General features: G+C 45.0%; 1 protein-coding gene across 3 annotated transcripts in view; it reads right to left on the bottom strand.

Annotated features, from left to right (window-relative positions):
• RNF130 (ring finger protein 130) overlaps positions 1–20787 on the bottom strand; it is a 244287-nt gene that overhangs the window by 61072 nt on the left and 162428 nt on the right. For all 3 annotated transcript variants that reach the window (XM_088454758.1, XM_088454759.1, XM_088454757.1), the window contains exon 5: positions 2697–2779. In XM_088454758.1, the coding sequence (XP_088310884.1) occupies positions 2697–2779 (83 nt within the window). The remainder of the gene's footprint in view (positions 1–2696; positions 2780–20787) is intronic.

Consider the following 20787-nt stretch of genomic DNA (forward strand, 5'->3'; position numbering starts at 1 on the left):
CAACATAAATCATATCAGACTGGCCAGGACAGGGATACTTGGGCTACAGGCATAATACAGTTTAAGTAGACGTGTGAATAAAGTGCTTTCCACCATTTGCTCCCACAAATACATGTATTTGTGAAGAAGAAAACAGTACACGTGTGTAACAAATAGTTAGCTCTGTGGAGAGGCCACACAACACATTCTTTTGGGTTCAATAATGCAGTAACACAAGTGTAGGTGTCAAATGCCACTAGCTGATAATACTTGATTATTATTTATGAAGAGCCAATCTAATTCTGTACAAAGATACAGAGGACCTTGTTCATAAGAGTTTGCAATCTAAAAACCCGTATTCAATTGCCGGCGAAAAGTCCCGGAGTTTTCGCCGTCATCGCCAGTTTTACATGCGGAAAAGTATCGCGCTTATCACCGTGATTCGTCCTATTCAATTGCAAAGGACGCGGGAACGCGTCCAGGCGAAACGGAGATCGGCGAAAAGTACTGTCAGATTTGGGGAAATCAGTCTGACACCCCCCAAAAGATCCACTGACATGGGGGCTCACTATGAATACCCCCGAATAGCCCTGCTGAAGGTATTTGGGGTGCTTTAATGCTCTCAATTGGTGCTATTTTGCGTTTTTGCTTAAGTGGTGAAGAATAGCATTTAGCTGTTTCATTTTTTAAAAATAAGTAGTCCCAGTTAATTTGGGGTACATGAAAATGGGTTCAAGCATAGTTAAAAATCGCTAAAGTGCGTTTTTAAAAAATTTAAAGAAAAGGCACCTTCACAAGCACCTGCAAACAAAAAAACAGCTTGGCATACTTGGGGGACCCCCTGGAGTCTAGTTTGCTAGTTTTTAGTTTGTCCCCCAACTTTGGTGTTTTTCGCCCCCAAAATGAAAGTACTTTTTTCGGGTGATCTAAAGTATTTTTTAAACTTTTTTTTTACGCAGTTTACCTTTGGGGGCCTGTCCCAAGGCTGCAGGGGTTTTCCCGCAACTTTACACCCCAAATCTGCACTCTTTTCCGCCTCCTTTCAGAGGAAAATCTTGTCCGCTGGTTACAAGGCGCAGACTTTTTGCACAGGCGGAAACTCTGTGGAATTGAATATGGGGAAAAGTTCTCGGCTGGCGAAATGACGTCACCGGCGAGAACTTTTCGCCGGCAATTGAATACGGCCCTAAATGGTAAAGAGAATAAGACGCAAAGTGTGGGCTGAATGGGTGGTCAGCTGGTACAAAATGAACCATTTACATGAGTAAAGTTGGACGAAATAAGGTAAACCAACACAAACCTTGCTGTCACCCACCCAACCACATTTCAGTCAAGTAACGCCCACTCTGCAAAGGCCAACGCATTTCACTGTCTGAGAAATGATACTGTCCTGCCAACAGGAGAACTACTGAAGAATGCAAGTGCGGTGGTGGAAAAGCATGAGGTGAAAGGGGGTTTAAGCAGTGGAGGTAAGCTTATCTGAAATGGTGAGCTCTTAGTGACCAATGTAAGGTCCAGACACTAGGGGGCAGTCTAATAGAGCAGAGAAGAGGAGGCGTTCTAGAGAAGTTCTTCACATGTATGTATGTTAGGGGCTAACAAACAAAACCTACTAAAACTCAGTCTCACTAACTAGGCCGCACCCTAACACAACATTATAGCAGAGGAGTGATGGGCGTGGAGAGGGGATGTTTCCTGGAGATTTTTATTGAAATGAGGGCCCATCTAGTTCATTCTTGTAATGCTTTTGTATCTATGATGTCAGAATTTCTATTTGTTGAAATCAGAACTCACTGGGACGACATTTGCAGATGCCAGATACAGTACATGTGACATTAGGCAAAACTCACTCATAACGTGCACGGATTATGCACGTCAGCCGAACATGGTGAGGTACCGATCTTTCTTGCCATATAACAGTGCTAATATGAACTTCATGACTCTTTTTGTTGTTGCTTTTTTTTTTACTTTTATTTGAAGAAATCAGTTCTTAACATTTTGTAGTCTCAGTGAAACTCATTTTACCACAAAGTTACAAATACAAATAATGAAACATCCCAAGCCATTATTATCAGGCACTGGTTAGCTTGTGCATGTCTATGGGAATGGTCTATATTGTGCACCTGCATCTCTTAATAGGCTCCTCACAAGGTCAGGCAAGGGACTAGACATGACAGGCTATTACATAACAAAATTCTGCTCCAACAATTATGTAAAATAATTATAAAAAAAAATAAAATAATTTTCACCTTTCAGAAAATTATATTTCTACAGTGCAAAGGGACCTTATCTTACATTGACTCATGGATGCCATGTAAGAAAGCAATTACTGCTGCAGGAAAACCGAGCAAAGTTTTCTGGCTTCTAGAAAAATATTATAATATATATAATATATATAACATTTAGTAAATATGAACTGTACAATTTTTTTTATACTGTACCTTTTTGTCCACAGCATGTATCACTAACTACAATGCTGTGCGTCACAGGAAAATTAATGCGTACTAAATCCTAAAAGTGCCAGACCTTAAATCTAAATGTTCTGTTTGTCAACTCACTACAATAGCAGGCTGACTTTCCAGCTATTTTGGTAATGCAGCAGAAAAGGTCGTTACCGTGATGTGACAGATGCGGACCTCTGCAGTTTGTTACTGACCCGATGCGCAGCAGCGTCACAGCACACACAAACATGATTACACAAGCTTGCTCTTACTTACTTGCATGGCAGGACGCGTACAATGTCATTCTGCTTGTAGCTCTCAATGCAGACAGCACAGTGGTCAAAATCTGGGTCTGTTTCCTGCAAGAGATAGAACAGGATGAAATACTTACTTTGTCCAGGACCCAAAATTTTTTAAAAATAAAATAAATAAAAATCAATGTATTTGTGAATCTGCACTAGATGCAAAATGAATCGGGCTTACTTCCTGATTATACCCATCTACTTTAAGCGTTTACAAGGTTTATTCACACAGAATACACGAAGGATCCATTTAACAACATCATAACTAATTCTACATAATTTTGAATAGATAGTTTCCTAATTGCCATGCTTTCTGCCTTCTTGGGACCAATTAGCAATAAAGGATTTATATCCATACAAAAAGTCTGACATCATACCTGCTAACAGCACTTTTCTCTACATAAACTGGCTATTATTAACTTTAATGAGAAAATCAGATTTATGGATCACCCGTGCGGGGGCCATAATAATTTAGAACTTAGGAGATTCAGATCCGCTCGGTAGGATGCGTTCGCTCGTAGCTGGCCGATTTTTGCAATCTGCGTATGCATCGCAATGCGCGTGGGCGAACCGCTGCGAAAGATCAGGAAACGTTCGCTCGCCCAGCATACACAGCTCAGCTGAATGAGTGACCGGAGAAGCCGATTGTGGGTGGTAAAAGGGGCACGTCCTAGAAACAGGGGAGTGGAGGTGCGAACGCAGGCGTGCCAGAGCGTCTCAACGCCGTTTCAGAGGCGGGCATAATTAACAGGCAACGTCATTGTACAAGTCACATGGTTGAATTTCACACTGAAGTGATCGCAGTGCTTGCGGCAGGGTATAATCAACCTCAAGCGTTGCGATCGCATCCGATGGTGCTCGATGTACGCTGGGTGCGAGCGAACGCATCTAGCGAGCGGGTCTGAATGAGCTGAGTCTTTTTCATATCCACCAATAGCACATTACTAGATGTGTGTTCTAATCTTCACTGTGAATATAGGGTTAACTGTCTGATTAGACGTACCACCTGTGTAGGAACCTATTATTTAAGTGCACTAGCTTTCCCTATTATGTCATAACCATACAATAGCATAACAGCTAGTCGCACAATCTCAGAACTGACATATGAACAAACGTTAAATAATACATGGAATTGTATAACCAACTAGTAGCGATAGTATAGTCCTATTAACATAGGGGCTGATTCAGATTTGTACGCTAATGTCGCCATTGCTGTGTCGGTGTACGCAGTTGCTGTGCGAAAATATGAAAATGTGGCAGCCGCGGGGATTTGTATGGAGGCGCCCACCGGTGGCTTTGCACATCCACGCATCTGTGTACATAGACAGCATCGGTAGCAGATCATTTGATTCTAGCAGTTCTGAGTAACCCTACAGTCGCACAGAATGGCGCGGGAACAGAGGCGCCAGAGACATTTTTCTTGCATAAGGGATCGTAGACGCAGGACGTGACACACCTGTGTTCCTTGCCGCCACTCCCCGTGACCTCGCACAAACACTTTCTGATTGTCAATCACGCTGCGAGCGACTACGATAATGTACCTTGGCACATACGCAATTTACAGATAATCGCTCAGCATAACTCTGCATCAGGTCTATGGTTACATTATGGCCAATGATATATAAAGGTGGATTACATCAATGAACAGAATGAACTACGGATTCAGTATAACAATATAACAGGTGTACTTCATAAAATAACTACTGTGTCAATTATCATTGGGATTCCAGATACATGATACTTTGTATGGGACAGCTTACATTACAGCAGTACTAGCATTCAGTAGCTGTATGTGTGGTATCAATAACATTTTAAACACTCAAATACAACCTAAACACACAAACTGAGATATGGTTACATATCGAGATATGGGGTCTATTCATGAAGTGGCTACTGAAAAATATCTCTATACAGTATATCGCACCTTATCGATGCGCTATATAGTGATGTTTTGTAGCCATTCATGTGGCAGGATGTAGCAATGCATTGTTTGCGGTCAAACCTCAGAAAATTATGTTTTCGGAGGTTTGACCATTTACCACATATGCACCAAGCTCTGGAATGCGATGCATTGCGGGGCTTGGATGCGGTGGGCAACACCATCTTCAGATGGCGTTGCCCAATAGAAGCCTATGGGCTTCTACTCCGACTCCCCCCTGAGAGAGATGAAATCGGATCCTTCCCAGCACCCCCCGCGGCGTGAGCGACCTTTTGCGCATAGGCCCAGAAGTTCCTCTATCCTAAAGGACAGGTCTTACAGATGTCCGGTGTCATTTTATATACATACCAGCGTTATTTACGCCAGTATGCATGCGATGAATGGCGGGATGCATCTCGCCCATGTACACTTACCTGTCCAGCATCTTTGGGCACGATTCAATTCAGCGCGATGTAAATAGCGCCAGGAGATAGCTCCCGGAGCTATTCAATTCATCGCACTGTTAGGTCGGGGAAGGCTCGTTATCGCGCCTTAAACAGGGTGTTTAGGCGCAATAACGGGCATTCCCCGACCTAACTTCCCGGCGCAAGGCTGTTTTCCCGGCGCTAATGGCAGAAAACAGCCTCGCGCCGGGACTTTTGTCGGATTTCTTCTCTCATTCCCGGGGGGATGAGAGAAGAAATCAATAGACGGACTTGTCAGCGCGGTGTATTGAATAGCTCCGGGAGCTCACTCCCAGAGCTATTTACATCGCACTGAATAGAATCGAGCCCTTTGTGTGGTACTGGCCCCTCCGCGATCCCTGTAGCCAGTGAGAGAACAGACATATCGGGAGCCCGATATGCCTGCTTCCCACTGTGCATGCGCCAGTGTCTGAGAGCAGCAGGTCACGTCAGACCGGCCGCAATGGATGCTAGGCTAAAGGGGGCAGAGAGCAGGGAAGTATTCAACGTCCCTGCTCTTTCTGTCTTGCAGTACAGATTACGCCATCCTGAGATCCTGAGATGGTGTAATCTTTTTACTCCAGAGGAATGGAAAATGGAGTTTTTTTGCACTCGCCATACAAAAGTATGGTAATGCGATTCATCCTCGGAGCAGGGGTGCCGCTGAAGAAGTAATGAACTGCTCCTTGGTAACCCCGCTGTGTGAATAGCACCAAACAGAGAAAAATGTGTGCCGCAAAACAGTGTTTTTCTCTGCTTAATGAATAGACCCCATGGTCACAAATAGAGGAAACATTGAGGGCAGAGGGCAGCAATTTTAAACACATTTATCTATATTTATAGGATAATTTATATACTAGAGAGAATACATTGTATATTGTTAATTGTTGTGCTATATGATTTGAGAAGGAACATGGGGATGGACTATTTGGTCTCCTTTTTAATGCAAACCAAATTGTATATTCTAATGACAAACTGCAGGGTAAAGCACCACATATACTGGATACTTTAATTATTATAACAAATTACTGGTTAAGATCTGGAGTGCACCCACTTTTAAAATAACTCTCCTTTTTCTTTTTTTTGATGATATTACATATTTGGGATTATTGGGTAGCACCACCTTAGAGTGTAGATCTTGGCACAGCCCCTTCACACTCCCTGAAACCTAAAGCAGTGATGTAAACAGGTGCGACCCCCCCTTCCCTGGTTAATATGGGGGGCGCCAGCGGGGCTTGTGCCCTGGGCGCCGTGGCAAGCCCTGCAGAGGGGCGCCGCCGGCCAGGGTATCGTACCCGCGCCGGAGGGAGAGTGGGGGGGAGGGCTCACCGTTGGTGTGTGTTAATATATTATGTGTGGTGCCGGGGGAGGGGGGGCTGCATTTGGGTGAAAGAGGTGTATGTGTCAGTGTGTGTATATATGTCAATATGTGTTTGTGTGTATATGTGTCAGTATATATATATATGTGTCAGTGTGTGTGTATCTGTCAGTGTGTATCTATGTCAGTGTGTGTGTGTGTGTATCTGTCAGTGTGTGTCTGTCTGTGTGCTGAAAGACAACGCGGGGAGATGACGACGACGCAGGGAGGAGCTAATCGCGTGACAGATGACGCAGGGGGGGAGGTGACTGTGTGCTGAGAGACGATGCAGGGGCAGGTGATGGTGTGCTGAGTTGACGCAGGGATGGCGGTGATGGTGTGCTGAGAGACGACATGGGGGAGGCGACGGTGTGACTGAGAGACGACGCGGGGGAGGCGACGGTGTGACTGAGAGATGACGCGGGGGGAGGCGACAGTGTGCTGAGAGACGACGCAGGGAGGGAAATGACGGTGTGACTAAGAGACGATGCAGTGAGGTGATGGTGTGGCTGAGAGACGCAGGGGGAAGGAAGTTACACATGGGGCACAAGTCTGGCTGAACAGCTGTTGTATGATGATGACCTTGTTAATATTCCTACACAAACAGGCATCTTCCAGACGATGTGACCTACATAGGTAAGGTGCATATGTAATGGAAGGTAATGTTCCCAGAGTGACAAGAAATGGGCGGCGTGTCATGTTGGCATTCCCCATTTTCCGTAGCCATGCCCCTTCCGTTGTGTGACCACGCCCATTTTTGGCAAGTGCCAAATACGTTTTGCTGTATGGGGGGGGGGGCAATCTTAAACTTGCCCTGGGCTTCAAAGACCCTAGTTACGCCACTGCCTTGAAGTCTAGGTGAGTGGATTTAATCTCTTTAGATATTTAGCCTGAAACTTCATGACCACATCTGGGTTCCAGAGGCAGAGCGGACAGATCCTGGGACAACAGTTCCCAGTTTGCTCTGCAACTCTGGAGTTAATTCAAACTCATCATGTTAAGTCCCTCCAGCAGCTGGAGGAATGAAGCTACCGGAAGTGGCTATATGGAGTCGGGGGCTACTACTGCAGCCCCTTTACCGGACCACCTATATGTACCACTGCATTGCAGCTCAGAATCAAACTCTCCCTCCTGCAGTGCTTCAAACCACATTTGGGGCACAATCCATGGTACTCAATGCTCTATGAGCTGTTGCCAACACAGCCCTGCAGTATGGGACTTTGTTGTTCAGAAACTGCAGGGTGAAGCACCACATACAATTGAATTACTCTAACTATACATTTTTAATACACTAGCACTATACACTAAAGCTGCAGTGCCGCAGTCGCTGGAATTGGTCCTGTGAAACAATTTTTTTTCTGTGCACTGGGGACCTCATTCAGAGTCGGTCGTTGCGGCCGCACGGTCGTACGCCACCGATGTTCGCTAAACTGCGCATACGTAAAGTTCGCAATGCGCGTGCGCAAACTAGCTGCTACGATCAGAAATTTCTCTCTCTTTGAACACAGCCAGGTCGGTAGTTTGAGTGACAAAGTAGTGTCATGGCACATGTGACATGGGTGGTTTGTACACTGACCTGATCGTAGTGCTTAAGAGAGGGTATGGTCAACCTTAAGCTCTACGACCAGTTCCGATGGTTACCGATGGTCTCGATTAATCCTTATATGGCCGGAGATGATGTGTAATGCGTACGAGGAGGGGGCGTATTTTTTGTCTTACGGCCGCATCCTCCCCTTGGTCGGCCAGCTAACGATCCGATCTTAAGGAAGCAACTTGCGAGTACATCATTTGCATATCCGGCCCCTTTTCCCTTACGACCGTGCGGCCGCAACGACCGACTCTGAATGAGGTCCAGGGCTTCTACTGCATTGCGGTGCAGTCTGGGCCATAACTTCCCCGTCACTGTAGTGTAACATACCAAACAAGTCTCCTACATTGTGAATTACAGTATACTAGTGTTGGGGCTTAATAGCTGCAGTCGCTAAACTCTGCCCAGTGTTGCAGACATGCAGCGTTAGCCCTTCCAGAGCTGCAGTGGCCATTTTGGATAAGAAGCTTTCTATTAGATAAAAATATATATATATCCTTATCTCTGCATTCTGATAAATAGGCCCCTAAGTTTTTATTCTACATAAAATAAGGTTCATTTAAGGCAATTAATAATAGAACAGTATTATGATAATTTTGAGAGGCCAGGTCACAGGATGTGGTGCTCAATGACCACCAGGGAACCCCCAGTTGTTGTGGAACTGGATGGCAGGGCATGCTGAAACTACAAGTCCCAGCATACCTTGCCAGAGTTTTAGCATTCCCTAATAGCAAAACTATGGCAAGGCATGCTAGGACTTGTAGTTTCACAACAGCTGGAGAGCCACAGGTTGGCCAGGCCTGGTCTAGAGTGTTTTTCACGTTATGCGCACGATTGCTCCTGTCCGACAACAAACCTTGTCTGGGCTAGAAAAGTAAGTACATGCTGCCAGCTGCTGCTCCTAATAACAGGCGGTGGGCTGCAGCGGTTTTGCTGTAGATCACAAGCTCATTCTTTGCATGCTAACTAAAAGCTCTCCAATGAAATTAGGTGGCATTATTGACCAATGCAGAGTACAAAAGCAAGGGCATCAGAAAGCACTGCAGGAACTAAATGAGCAGGCAGCCCATGCTTCATGTAGTCATCTGACGAAGCTGTAGAGATAAATGATGGGCATTGGCTGTAGTTGTTCTCCCCTACTAGATGTGCTTAGGTTAAGATAACTGAACTGTTTATACTAATGATTGCTGCACCAGTAGCTCTGATAACACAAAGAGCTGCACAGTCCCACTTGCTAACTATGCAGCCTATCCACAACACTGCTACCGTACATATCCAACCAGTCATTTTATAGACTGTACTAGATAAATGATCGTTAGAAGTGGACTGGTTGCTATGGGAAACTTCTCTTCTTTATCTCTCTCTCGAAGGTTTGATACATCTCCCCGACAGTTGCAGATAGTCCATAAAGAAGCTCACAGTCCTAGAGCAACCTCGGTTTTGGTGATTGAATCTACCACTTATTTAGCAATTTTTTTTCCAAAAACCACTCAGAAATGGGATGGGGGGTTAATGTACATTTCCCCGGCAGCTGCTCCTCTCCGCAGCTGCCGGGTGAGGGTACTGCCCGATCTGCATCACGGCAGACACTGAGGGAGGGTGCAGGGGTACAGAGCGTCAGGGCGGTTCCTCTGCTAGCGATGGCTGCTGGAGGATTATCTACCGGCAGCCGCCCACTGCGCGTTTCTCACAGGTCGCACTGTCAGTTAACGCACTACCTAGTGTAGTCACAAACGATGCGACCGCGTCAGGTCAATGGTTAAACTATATTTTCATATACATTAAAAAAAGCTACAACATTGAATTAGACATGCATTTGGTTCATTTCATTTTTTGCTTTGTCACCTGTTAACCACGATATATCCGTAGGATAAATGAATGCTTGTTATTCATATCTATTACTTTATCTTCATGATATTGTACACTGTATTGATTCTTTGCCAAAAATGCTTTTGAAGCAATAAAACACATTTGAAAAAAAAAAAAAAGAAGTTGCAACAATTTTAATTCTACTACTAGCCAGACACTGCGATTTCGGGCCGATTGCCCGATTTGCGACGCGTCGTACGATGAATCGTGTCGAAATAGTGTAGCATTTTGGTAGGAATACAATCCGATGCGCGCTCCCGCAGCTCTTAAAATGTATCGTATGATCAGATGTGCAGCCCATCATTTCTATTGTGATCGTATGCCGATTGTGCCGTGTATTTGCGCATGCAATGCATCGTGCGTAAGACCCTTGTCATTTGTTAAAATAAAAAAAGACTGATGCACGCACGGGAAAATCCGTGATGCATGCATCTGTCTTTAATAAAATAAACACAGATGCAGGGATGTTTCAGTGAGAACCATCCATGCATTGTGAAAAAAAAAATAAAAAAATAGGTGTTTAAAAAAATAAAAAAACAGCGTCCTCCCCCAAAGAGCAACCAGCTTTTAGTGACCCAGTGCTGGTTGTGCAACATACGGGGGACAAACGACGTAGGGTCCCCAATATGTAAGCACAACCAGCACTGGGCTAGTCAGAACCAGCCCTGGTTGCCTAAATACGAGGGACAAACGACACAGGGGTCCCCCGTATTCTGCACAACCAGCACTGGGCTCTGATCCTGTCCTGGTTCTGGAAATACATGGGAAAAAAATGTGCAAGGTCCCCTTGTATTTTCCAGAACTAGCACCAGACTTTTTGTAGCAGGGGGCTGATGCCACAGCCAGGGGAGCCATTTTGCCGGGCCCCCAGCCGAAGCATCAACCCTGACTGCTAGTCAGTCCAGCCTATCCCCGGCACCCCTGGGGCGGTGGGTGCCGGGTTGATAGTGTTTAAGTGTAGTGTAAAAAAAGAAGTGAAAACATTGTATTTACGAGTAGTACTGCAGGTCCCAGCAAGCCTCCCCCGCATGCTGGTACTTGGAGGACCACAAGTACCAGCATGCGGGGCATTAAGGGCCCGCTGGTACCTGTAATTCACCTGTAAATAAATGTTTAAATAAACACAATAGACACACCGTGACAGTATAGTTTTAATACATCGAGATCGTATGAACATCGTGTGTCAATATTGCGGGCGGGACTGCCAGGGATCTGCCGGGGAGTACAAGGGAAATCGTAAGATTAATCTTATGCTGGTCGTACTAGTGTATGGCCAGCATACCATATCTTCATTCATTAAGTCAAACCAGAGCGATTTGTATATAAATACTATTTTTAAAGCTATAAAATCAGCTTATCTGAAACTAGGTCAAATCTAGCAGTCACAGATAAGCAGGGAAAATACACATTACAGTGCACATATGCTCCCAGTGCACATATGCTCACTAAGGGCCTGATTCAGAGCCGGATGCTATTAGTGCTCGCTCGTTCAGAAAAAGGGGCCGGCTATTTGCTCTTTGCGGTCTGTTGACGCCTCTATGTCTGAGCGAGCGAACGAAATGTGCGCTCGCTATTTTGTAAAGACGCCCTCTGGCTGCTCACATCCTACGTCATCTCCGCTATTTATTTGATTAGTACATCGTAAGGCATCTGAACTGCTCACAGTGCTTGTGGTTGGATTTTCCTAACGCAATAATGCGAACAGTTCAGGCTAAGAGACAACCAAGTGACGTGGTCGATGACGCTGCTTTGTTAATTATGCACACCCTTAAAACGCCCGTTTTGACCTTTTGGCACGCCTGCGTTCGGATCTCCACTCCCCGTTTTCAAGCACCTTCCCCCGTTACCACCCACAAACGCCTCAATCTGTCACTCAAATTAGCAGGCATTCGCTATTTTGCGAGCACACAATTTCCGACCGCAATGACTGGTTCGCGCATACGTATTACAACCCATACGCATGCGCAGTTGTGCGAACATCGCTCGGAGCGAACGAGCGGCCGCTTACGAGCGGCTCTGAATCAGGCCCTAAGTGCACCAGCTGTTATACTCAAGCTGAGTGACATCACAAAGTCTGTTTATGATGCAACACAGTCCACTCTGGTCAAAGCTGAAGAGGCTCATCCTGCCTGTATTGTGTAACCGTTTACAGGCAGGATGAGAGTCTTCAGCTTTGACCAGTATATCGGAACAGTAGAATACATCTGCTTATAACATAGGCATTAATATGGATACACTACGATAGGGATATAATGGCAATGTACTCTAGTAATTATATATTTAGCCCTGAACTCCGATCAAGTTATTTAGTAAGCAAAATCGAATAAATTACAGGAATCTGAATTTGATCGGACTTGATTGAGGGAAATGGGAAATTAGATTGACCTGTGAGCGCCACCAGTGGATGTGTTTGGGCATCAGCCAGCTAGTAATAACTGCTAGAACTATTGCAGGGTGGGCCACCACCACTCAATCCAATAACTAGGAGACAACAGTCCCTTTATAACTAACCATCTGCTGACAGGTACCATTGCATTGCATGATAGCATTTTACTAATACTCTGCTGTTACACCACATAGTAACATTGGACTAATACCCAAAAGTTATACATACAGTGGTGGGAGGCATAGGATAGGACAGTGCTACATGTGTGGAACATGACCAGGACTTTTTACGGTCAGTAAGTCCCAGAATAGGGAAATAACTTGCGCCTATGATATTCACTCCTTTGCATGTTTGGCAAATAGTCCAGTTTCGTAGCACTTTAGCACCCAGCTGACATACACCCCTTAGGTGCCCATTATAACAGTATGTAGATACGGAAAATGGTAATGGCGTAGATTGGATTAAGTGAATAATTAGAAACTAATAAAAGTAGTAAGTGCTGTGGGGGACTCGGCTTGTTTGTCCAATGCAGACTATCCGGCGAAGAACGTAAGGTCATGAACTGCAGAACAGATCTTTCCGGCACTGTCACTTTTGTGATGTTCATTATTCTAGAAATTCTACCAAGGTCAGGGTTCGCAAAATACGCGCTATAGTGCGCTTTTACGCGCTACAGCAACCAGGGGACCCAGTTTTAAAAACTGGTCAGGTCCCGCAGGACGCGCTGTGTGCTGCAGTAGCTAACTGATGCGCGACGCCGTCTCACCTGCCAATCCCTGCATGTCTGGCGTCTCCCCGGCCAATCCCTGCATGGCGGCGTCCCCTCCAGCCAATCACCGCGCGGCGTCCCCTCCAGCCAATCACCGCGCATGGAGGACTAAGCTGCTCCTGCCAGGAAGACGGGATTAGTCTGCCGGCAGACACCACGCCATACCGCTGCACCCAGCCAGACAGACATTGTGGATACAGAAGATACTGCCCGAGAGTCGCTATACGGAGCACCGTACTTAAGGTCCCACTCCTACATACGGGCAGTAAGAGGGTGCATTCAGAGGACTGATAACTACATCAATTGTACCCCATGTGCCGTCTATCCTTACCCCCTCCCTACCCTCAGTACTGCCCCAGCTGCAATGCTAACCCCCTCCCTACACCCAGCACTGGCTGTCCCTAGCCTTCTCCTTGCCCCCCAGCACCACTGTGTGCATTTACATCTACTCAGTTCTCCTCTCCAAACCATGACACTACCTTTCACTTGCAACCTTGTCCTCACTATCACACAACTGAACTTGTCCCTTTTCCCCAAGATGAGCATATTGGCTGAATTAATCTGCTGTGAGCATTCCAAAGATCTGAGACATCCATTAATCGGATTGGCTAATAAACTGGGTACGTAACAGAGGAGCAGGAGACGAAGGGGGCGATTCAATTGTTTTTTTGGGCGTGCTAATTAATGAGCGCCCAGTTTGCTATTCAAATGTTCTGGGCGCTCATTAATTATCGCCCTCTTCGCCGACGAAAAGACGAGGTTTAGCCATCTAAAACGGCTAAACCAGTCTTAATTCCTGGTTAAGGCGCGCTATCTGCAGTTAGCGTGCCCTAACCAGGGTGTTTCAGTCACATTTCTGCTCGCGCACTCCTGAGTGCGTGCAGAAATGCCGGCGCCGGCGGCTATCGCGCCCCAACAGAGCAACAATTGAATTGCTCTGTCAGGAGTCTAAAAAAAAAGCAAAGGAGATGTTGTGGCCTTTTGCAGAACACTATAATTTTTTAATTTCTGATTAAGTTTAACAGGGTTTTAACTTATAATGTGGTCACCCCTTTTTTTTTTTCTTTTCTCCACCTGGATTTTATTCTTCCGCTACTTGAACACCCTGCCAGATGTAACCTACACAGTGTGCCCCATATGGCTGCCTCGGTTGGGTTCTTTCTTGGGCAGGATGAACACACGTGGATCTATTCATTCTGTGTATTTCATATTTCAAATGTTTCAGTCACCCATATATGTCATGCCGAACTGCAGCCATGTTTGCTGTATTTACTACTCCCTGTTTTGTAAAATGTACTTCTACCCCACTGTATACTATACTGGTGTACTATACCTCAACTGTATGCTATACTGGTGTGCTATACATCCACTGTATGCTATACTGGTGTACTATACATCCACTGTATGCTATACTGGTGTACTATACCTCAACTGTATGCTATACTGGTGTACTATACCTCAACTGTATGCTATACTGGTGTACTATACCTCAACTGTATGCTATACTGGTGTACTATACCTCAACTGTATGCTATACTGGTGTACTATACCTCAACTGTATGCTATACTGGTGTACTATACCTCAACTGTATGCTATACTGGTGTACTATACCTCAATTGTATGCTATACTGGTGTACTATACCTCAACTGTATGCTATACTGGTGTACTATACCTCAACTGTATGCTATACTGGTGTACTATACCTCAACTGTATGCTATACTGGTGTACTATACCTCAACTGTATACTATACTGGTGTACTATACCTCAACTGTATGCTATACTGGTGTGCTATACCTCAACTGTATGCTATACTGGTGTACTATACCTCAACTGTATGCTATACTGGTGTACTATACCTCAACTGTATGCTATACTGGTGTGCTATACATCCACTGAAGTGCATCCTCCATGGGCAGGATGTACTTTACGTGGATCTATTCACACAGGGTATATAATACTGCCACGCATGTGTCACTTTTCCCATATATGCCTTGGGTCCTTGCATGGTTCATCACCCAAAGTGCAACCTTGGTAGTGCACCCAGTATGGCTGCCTCACCTGGTACACTCGTGGATGGGATGAAAAATACATGGACCTGACTATTATGTGGGACCCTACTCCTAGCATCAGGATGTGTGTCATTTCTTCTAGGGTGGAATATATAACCCATGGAAGTTATTTCCCGAAATGTCTGCACCAACCCTGCAATATGCTCATTGTGCTATCTAATACCCCTTTTCCACCTAAATTCCGGGTCTGACCCGGAGTTGGAACAAAGTTCCTATCCGGATCAGACCCGGAATTTTGCCGGCGCTGACTCGGGATATTCCCGAGTCAGCGCCGCTCACACCGCAGTCGGGTCTGCATAGACCCGGCTTTTGCGGAGTGAAAGTGGACGCTTGGAGATGACGTCATCTCCAAGCGCCACTGAAGCCGGACCAATCGGCCGGCTAGCAGCGCACTCCAGGTCATCGTGACCCGGAGTGCGCTGTTCCCATAGCAGGGTTTCACGGGCTACGCCCGTGTTAAACCCTGCTAGTTACCTGGGTTGGATTGCCGGGTCACTCGACCCGGCGATCCAACCCTCTGCCCTTTTACACCAGGGAGCTGTCCGGGTTAACCCTTCAAAAACCCGGGTTTTAGCTCCGGTGTAAAAGGGGTATTAGTTTCGGTTGATTTTAATTATCTCTGTGTGGTTTTTTTATTTTTAGCAACACCAAATCCTTGTACAATGTACCATGTTTTCTGATGTCTTTAAAGCGACCTTGAGTCCTAAGGGAGAAAAGTGCTATATAAATAAAATTATTATTATATGTGCCTTCCTCCCAGTCTACCCCACCTGTGTCTCACCTGTTTGTCTGCCCTTCCCCTTTAGAATGTAAGCTCTTACGAGCCAGGCCCTCTACCCTCTTGTGCTTCTCCTGACTTTACTTTCATCTACTTCTTACTCCCCACTAGGGCACCTCACACTTGGTTGCTTATGCTCTGTTGCTTATGTGGGTGTTATGGTCGCTAATGTAGCAATATATTATCCATGTCCTTGTCCTGCATTGTATTGTATTGTACTGTAAGTCTTTAGTCACGTATTTGTTTATATATTTTGTAAGGCGCTGCGGAACACTTGTGGCGCCATAAAAATAAATGATATTATTATTATTATTAATAATCTACATATATATATTTTAATTTAAAAGCAGTATAGATCAGCTATAATTATATTAATAGTGCTGTTTATGCAAGTGGCAATCACATAAGTTAGAGGTATTTTTCTGTATGTCATAGAAAGTCACTAAGCACTATAATATAGAGGTTGATGAGGCTGCAGGACCTGCCTCACTGTGTAGTGCTGCACAAATTGGTCTATGGTAAATGCTTGTAAGGCTGGGTACACAGGTAAAGATTGTCTGTCCAATCATCCAACTAATTGATTGGTTGGAATGAAAATCTGGTAACGTATGGGAGTAACTGATGATCATCAATTTGCTCCTAAATGTCAGAAAACAGGTGAAAATGGTCATCAGACAACTTTGCTAAATGTTTGATCTAAACAATTTGTTCAAACAACAGTTTTTGTCCATATTCCGGCATTTGGGAGCAAATTGCTGATTGTCATTTGCTTTCATACCTTACCAGATTCTCATTCCAACCAATCAACTAGTTGGATGGTTGGACAGAAAATCTTTACATGTGAATGTAGCATAAGGGAGTCAGCAGCAGATTTTCTGAGAGATGAAGGGAAACTTTTGTTATATACTCGCCAATTAAAGACCTGGGTTCCCCAGGTTTATAGTTGCAGTCTACGAGGATGGTGAATGACAACCTACCAAATCTATTTTCAAGCTACTGCTAGGGCTGGCAGAAGATGCGTCCTAATGAGCTTGTAAACATGTCCTGAAAGCTTCTAATTGTTTTCTATCTTTCCCTATGACAGATCAAACTGTAACCCATAAATCACCCTTTAATGCAGCTTGAATCTGTTCATATTGGTCCTACATATAATAAACATGCTTTCCATCTTAATCCCTATTGAACTTCTTAGACAAAGATTTACTGTGCAAACTTATACCCCTTTTACACCGGCGCTAAAACCCGGGTTTTTGAAGGGTTAACCCGGGCATCTCCCTGGTGTAAAAGGGGAGAGGGTTGGATCGTCGGGTCGAGTGATCCAGCAATCCAACCCAGGTAACTAGCAGGGTTTAACACGGGCATAGCCTGTGAAACCCTGCTGTGAGAACAGCGCACTCCGGGTCACGATGACCTGGAGTGCGCTGCTAGCCGGCCGATTGGTCCGGCTTCAGTGGCGCTTGGAGATGACGTCATCTCCAAGCGTCCACTTTCACTCCGCAAAAGCCGGGTCTATGCAGACCCGACTGCGGTGTGAGCGGCGCTGACTCGGGAATATCCCAAGTCGGCGCCGGCAAAATTCAGGGTCTGATCCGGATAGGAACTTTGTTCCAACTCCGGGTCAGACCCGGAATTTAGGTGGAAAAGGGGTATAAATCTCTCCATACACTATGCAATAATCGGTCAAAGCAGCCGACCAAACAAGTGGTTTGAACGATTATCGTTCAGTGAGGGAAATGTATAAAATGTTATATGCCTTCTTTTAGCCGATAGCAAATCAATCAGCTTCTACAAGTATGGTACTGAACAATAATCGTTCACCGCCTGAAAACGGCTGCAATATGGTCTTGGTTACCAAGCCTGTGTGATCCAACTGATCACACCTGTATAGTGTCCCCTATGTCAGCTGTCTTGCGTCTCGCAGTCTATCGCCACCTTAAATTGTATTTTTTTTTGTTATCCTGAAGGATAAAAGTAATTTTAATCACTTTTTTCCAGAAGAGATCATTCAATTGTTTGTTGATGGGCTATTAAGCTCACAGTAAATGGGTAAAACAGATGTGTGGCAAAGAAATGAGAAGGCCATAGTGGGCAATGCAAATGCACTCACTTTTGAAAATTCAAAAAGTTTTTCTTTACATTCAGAACTAATAAATGAGCGCCCAGTTTTGCTATTCAATTGTTCTGGGCGCTCATTAATTATCACCCTCTTTGCCCCCTATGAGACCAGGTTTAGCCGTGTAAAACTGTTAAACCCGTCTAAAATTCTGGTTAGGGCGCGCTAACCGCAGTTAGCGCGCCCTAACCAGGGGGTTTCTCATACATTTCTGCTCGCACCCTCCTGAGTGCATGCAGAAATGCCGGCGCCGGTGGCTATCGCGCCCTGACAGAGCAACAATTGAATTGCTCTGTCGGGCGTCTTAAAAAAAAATCAGCCGGCAAAACATTTGAATCGGCACCATATAGTCTTATGTTATCTATACTGCACTATATCTCTCTCCTCAGCATAAATGGTAGAACTTATAGGCCTGACTAGTGCCTGTACACTAAGCCCTGATGTTGGATTCCGTATAGACAAGTTTAAAGGTAAAAGCGTTTAAACTTGAGATTTGAATTGTGTAAAGGAGCATGGGAGGGAAGGGGAAGCTCCCAGGCAGCCTGCCAGTCCGGGAAAGAGAGGCTGACACACAAAAAAGTTTTGTTCAGCTATTTAAGGAGTAGAAATGAGGAAGACTACAATGTTCCAGGGATTGGGGAGATGCAATTAGAGTAACCAGATTATTTCAAATGTTGTAAGCTTCTTGTGAAGTTCATGCTGTATGCCAGAGATGCAACATGACAGATGTGTAGTAGCAATCTGCCAGGCGGATTGTTACGCTCCTTAATGGGGAACACTGCAACATAATGAGCAGGCCGACAGGGATCACAGTGCCTAGTAACGGACCTATAAGATCAACTATGTAATGCCAGAAGTGTGAAATGTGGAAGCATCCGCACCCAACAGGCATGAATGTACCCATATAGCTCTGCATTGCCTCCAATACAAGTTAGATATTGCTGAATAAATAGTTTATAAAAGGTAGAAGGGACTAATTACTCCCTTGTGTACACCTTGGAAGTATTCTCTCTTAGAGCCATACAGGTAGAGTATTGGCAACTTGCTACCTAATGACCCATCGTCAATCCCAATTCTAAGTGGTACCCAGACACCATTCACAGGCAGTTTCAAATGTTTCCAAGGGCCAGGTCTACGGCATGATACATTTCGGAGCTGGTACTCTGCACCAATAAATACACACTTCCTTTCAAAGGGGGTGAGAAGCCATAGCTAGGAAGATTTAATAGGCATCAAATATTTTCATTTATCCCAGTGTGTAAGGGGCTGTACAATTTAGTAGAGGCTGAAGGAGATGCACTTCTTCTGTAAATAAGCCTAGAGACTTTTCTGCATACTCACAGCCAAGAGATCAGAACACGTTTAAGTGCTTGGTTCAATTTGGCTTTGAAACACTTTTTAGTTTCAGAAACTGAATATACACTTTCATACGTTAGTGTTAAGAACAATACTAACGCAGTCAAATTATTTAACCAAGCAGCACGACATGGCCAAAGCGCAGTTCACAATCCCCACAAGTGGGCCAAAGTTCCCACGTGGCCAGGTTTGAAGATGAAAATGGCCTTGTTTGGAGCACAGCAGACGTTCGCACCAGCCAATGGGGTAGTAGGGTGAGGTCTTTTCTTGCTAATTACAAGGTAGGCGCAGTGATGCACCTGCTATTGCAAAAACGTATTTCATTTGTAGACTAGGATTGATGATGATTATCCGTTTAGTCGGCATCGACTTTCGGACACTTTATGGATCAGTGAACGCCACGCTTCTCTTTCTCTGACCGCTTCCTTCAGGTCATTTATGGGCATGTTCGTGTCAGCCTTCAGTGATATAGAGGGGTGGAGCGGAGGAGTTTCTGGGGGGCATCTCTTGCACTGTAGATAGAGCGTACAGCCAATTCCCCTCTGCAGAAGATCTTTCATCAGCTCCAACATTCCAGAAATGACGTATTATTCTACACACCTGCTATAACAGTTCTGATGTCCCATGTCTACCGATTAAGATAAGAGAGGCTAAACCAAGCCATATTTTAGGAGAAAAATGAAAGTGTTTTACTGAAGGAAATGCTGTAAAGTGGTAGGAAACTAAACCTTTTGACGTGAAATTTGCCTTTTTGCACAGCGCGTCTACATGGGAGCAGACGTACACCTTGATGTGTGTTACTCACTGTATTACCCTTCATTTATATAGTGCCTACTAATTACACAGTGCCTTACAGAGAGTTTCTAACCATTCACACCAGTCCCTTCCACACTGGGGGAACTTATATTTGGACTGTGGTAGGAAGCTAGAGAACAGGTGGAAGCCCACACAAACAAACTAAAAACACATGATGTCTTGGTGGGAATGATGTGACAGTGTGCCGCCCACAGATCTCTCTGTCACGGTCTCATTTAGAGACAATTCAAAGCAGCATTTCATTCTGTCCAGTTTATAAGACGGAGATTGCTTGTAGCTGTATAACCTGAGCATGGGAACACGTATAGCACATTACACGTGTCATCAGAATGGGGCTCTCTGGAAACCAGAAGGCAGCTATGCATTGTATAACACTCAGCTGAGGCTAGGGGCCATATCCAATTAGCCGTGGTAAATTACTGCGGTTAACTAGCTTGCCTGGGGCTCGTTCGGGGCTATCCAATTAGTGCCGAAGTCGGCCTGACAACGGCACTTCTCAGGGGGGGTTTTTGGGACCTGCTGTGTCCTGAAAAATAATCCACGATAAGTGCCGTTTTTTCACCCAAAAAAAGGCGAGA

Source organism: Taudactylus pleione, unplaced genomic scaffold (assembly GCF_031769625.1).
Source record: "Taudactylus pleione unplaced genomic scaffold, aTauple2 ptg000629l, whole genome shotgun sequence".
In the NCBI taxonomy this organism is placed as follows: domain Eukaryota; kingdom Metazoa; phylum Chordata; class Amphibia; order Anura; family Myobatrachidae; genus Taudactylus; species Taudactylus pleione.